Source organism: Labeo rohita, unplaced genomic scaffold (genome assembly GCF_022985175.1).
Source record: "Labeo rohita strain BAU-BD-2019 unplaced genomic scaffold, IGBB_LRoh.1.0 scaffold_1124, whole genome shotgun sequence".
Classification (NCBI taxonomy): Eukaryota; Metazoa; Chordata; class Actinopteri; order Cypriniformes; family Cyprinidae; genus Labeo; species Labeo rohita.
Genome location: NW_026127257.1, coordinates 9,329 through 12,761, shown reverse-complemented (window position 1 = coordinate 12,761; position 3,433 = coordinate 9,329). Strand labels below are relative to the sequence as shown.

Below are 3,433 nucleotides of genomic sequence, written 5' to 3'. Positions count from 1 at the left end.
CCTCCACCTAGTGTTCCCCAGGCTGAGACTCCTGTTCAACCCAACAGAGAGAGTGAAAGAGGTCGCAAGAGGAGAGCACAGCATGGAGGAGAGCTGACAGACCAGAGAGAACTCCTGCAAGTTGTAAACAAACCTCTTGATGAGGATGAACATTTTTTTTATGAGTTTGATCCCTGCCATGAAACGTTTGCCACCAAGGAAGAGAGCGGACATTAGACTGAAATGTATGCAGCTCCTAACTGAAGCAGAGTTTGGTACTGATGACTAGGTTTAGTTTTCTTGACCACACACACACACACACACACACACACACACATAGTACACAGTACACAAATACTTAGTAATTGTAAATATTAATCCCAGAATTTACATTTTAATTTAAATCCTTTAAATTATTTATTATTTAAATGATTATTTCTAAATTTAAAACTATTTAATAACTAAATTAATAGCATTCTTGATTATATTATGTAATACTGTAAATACTAGTTTTGTATGCATTACTTGACATTAAAATATTAAAGAGATTGAGTTCAATATCACCTGATATGTCTTCATCATTTTGTCTGTACTATAGTCTACCTGCCAGCATATTTGCTGTTGATGAAACACATCTAATCACAAAAAACAATACACAATATGTTGATGTTTTATTAATGTGCTGTTTGGATTTACTTTCTCTCACTGAATATAGAAGTAGCTCTTAAAAAGCCTATGTTTTCATATTGATATTGTGTCTTCATATGGTAGAAGGTGAGTTAAGACACAGCTACATGCTGCCAGGACACTTCACCAGCAGAGGAGGAGAAATAGGTGGTAAACTTCTCTCTCACAGCCAGCGCTTCTCTAGAGGCGTTGTTGCTGCCAACCTGGGTGATACCCTGCATCCCAGCTGATGGTTCAGTGCACAAGGCTGTGCTGCTCAGGTCCTCTTCATCAGCAGTATGCCAGCGAATGAAATTGGGCAAAATGCAGGTTGCCTTCACCACGACTTCAGCAACTTCAGGTGACACTCCAAGGACTCGCCTGTGCAGTCACCACTGCGAAGCCAGGATGCCGAAGGCACACTCCACCATCCTCTGGGCTCGAGACAGCCGGTACTTAAAGACTCTCTGCTCGGATAACAAGTTGTGTCCAGGGAACGGCCTCATCATGTTCTTCTGCAGAGGAAATGCTTCGTCTGCCACAAAAAACAAAGGGCATGGCTCCTTCAGCTCCTGGAAGAGGTGCATCTGGTGGGAGGTCGAGGGCATCATGACGGAATGCTTGGCCAAAGTTTGATGAGGAAAGTGTACCTCCATCACTGCTCTTACCATATGCTCCCACATCAATCATCCTGAAGCGATATCTGGCATCCACCACAGCCAGGAGGACAATAGAGAAGGAGCCTTTGTAGTTGTGGAACTGTGAGCCACTATTTGCTGGAGCTTGGATTGTGACATGTTTTCCATCAATTGCTCCAACACAATTTGGAAAATTCCACAATTTCTGGAAGTCCTCCACAATGGCCTTCCACTCCTCCATTTCAGGAAATGGCATGTATTCTCCAACCAGACATGACCAGTTTGCCTCACACACCTCTTTCACAATGCCCACCATGGTAGAGAATCCAACCCTGTAGCTGAATGCAATTGTTCTGTACGAATCTCCAGTGGCTAGAAATCTGTAATATATAGGGGAGTGATATTTACAGTGGGTAGTGCAAGAGCCAACACTTTATTTTCAGAATTTACAGGTATCTACTGTATTCATACATATCACTAGCCATGGGTAAACTAATAATTGCACATTTTTGCAGACTGCCTTGAGGTCTAGGTCAGTGGGGTGTGTTTATGCATAATTTTTGAGATAAATACTGTGCTTTTTATTTTTACTAGTTGTCTGACACTTTTTATTACTTTTCAGATTTTGAGTACCTATACAAAATATGACTAAATATGAACTAATAAATGACTCTGTATGATCACAGGTTAAACTACCCAGCAGGATATAGACTAGTAATTAAAATTAGCTAACGTTACCAACAACAACATTAACGTACCGCAAACAAATGCTCAGCCACTCGGCAGGACCGATGGACTCTCTGTAGTTGGTGATAATTTTTGTGATGCTAGGCCCGACGATTGACAGCAGGTTGTCAAACTGACCCCTACTCATCCTAAAATAAGCCTTAAATCAACCAGCAGCAAGGCGAAGCTCCTGGACCAAGTGGTGGTACTCCCTGCGTTGTTTCCTTTTTCTGAGGGTCTCGTGTACCCACACAGATCTCCTAGACTGCACTAGCCTCCAAAAAGTTATAGATGCAGTTTGTATGTGCATTTTGTCAGAGGTTAGAACAGCTAAAACTGCTAGGTGTATGTGTTGCTTACTTTGTAATGTAACGGTTTGCATAGGAGAGGCATTTTGCAATGATGTTGCAAAATGGAACTTCTAAGTTGACTGGTGAAATTTTATTTATTTGTGCCTGGAACTCAATCTGTGACGCCAGTGCTTGGATCACAGAAACGCCTCTTACTGACATTAATAATCTCTGCACACAGCTTCAGAATAAATGTATGAACCACAGGAAATATCAGTTACTCAAATAGATACCATTATAAAGCCTTTCACAGTTGCACTGGACACCTTACAAAGTGAGGACACTAGTTTTTATGGAATGCTTCAACCAATACTGGAAGTTCTGATGGGCAAAATTTTAGCAACAAAACATGGCCTATGGCCCTTATGCCCGATGCCCCTCAACCTGCTGCCGTTGCCTCCAGCAAGGAGGACTTTTTTTCCTTTAAACATCCCCATGCCATCGCTGGAGCACCAATGTCAGAGATAATGTCTTATTTCAGTTCTTCCCCTATGATGGAAAGCCTGACCAGTTTCCAAATATTTAAGAAAAAAAAAGACATTTGTACTCTGCTATAATGCCCCAAAACCATCCAGTGCACCAGTATAGAGACTTTTCAGTCTCGGGAGTCTTGTGCTCACCCCGAAATGCAACCGTCTTGATGATGAACACTTTCAGCGACTTGTCCCGATGTGCTTCAACACATATCTCAGTGAAGTAGATAGTGAAATAGGCTAGTCCTCCATCACAGAAACATACTGTACTATACGTAGGCTATAAGATTAGCAAGCTGATCATAAAGCATCAGTGTTTTCAGAACTCTATTTATTTTACCTTGTTTGGCTGTGTTCTACCTCTGTTGTATATTTGGTAGTAATTGTTTTCCTGTTTATCCCTTTTTATTTCAGTTTTCCTGTGTTTAATACAGCCAAGCTTGTTTTTTTTTTTGTTTTTTTGGTGAAGATGGACTGAAATGACTGAGTTAGGTCTCTTATTCCTCATAAGAAACATAAGTACTTTTATTTTTTGAAAAATGAGCTAGCTTCACAGAGCCATTAGTTATAGGCCTATCTGTAAGTGATTTGAATATTACCA

General features: G+C 40.8%; 1 protein-coding gene across 1 annotated transcript; it reads right to left on the bottom strand.

Moving 5' to 3' along the window:
* Positions 1-368: 368 nt before the first annotated feature.
* LOC127157596 (uncharacterized) lies at positions 369-2,663 on the bottom strand. Its single transcript, XM_051100836.1, has 2 exons — positions 2,042-2,663; positions 369-1,663 (listed from the first exon to the last, which is right to left on the bottom strand). The coding sequence occupies exons 1-2, from the start codon at positions 2,155-2,157 to the stop codon at positions 1,102-1,104; spliced, it is 678 nt and encodes a 225-aa protein (XP_050956793.1). The 5' UTR covers positions 2,158-2,663; the 3' UTR covers positions 369-1,101.
* Between the last annotated feature and the right edge of the window lie 770 nt (positions 2,664-3,433).

What these genes read in the sequence shown, in the direction of transcription:
- LOC127157596 (XM_051100836.1), bottom strand. Translation starts at nt 2,157, where the DNA reads ATGAGTAGGGGTCAGTTTGACAACCTGCTGTCAATCGTCGGGCCTAGC. An exon ending in TGGCTGAGCATTTGTTTGCG is followed by an intron (nt 1,664 to 2,041) that starts GTACGTTAATGT and finishes TATATATTACAG; the next exon opens with ATTTCTAGCCACTGGAGATT.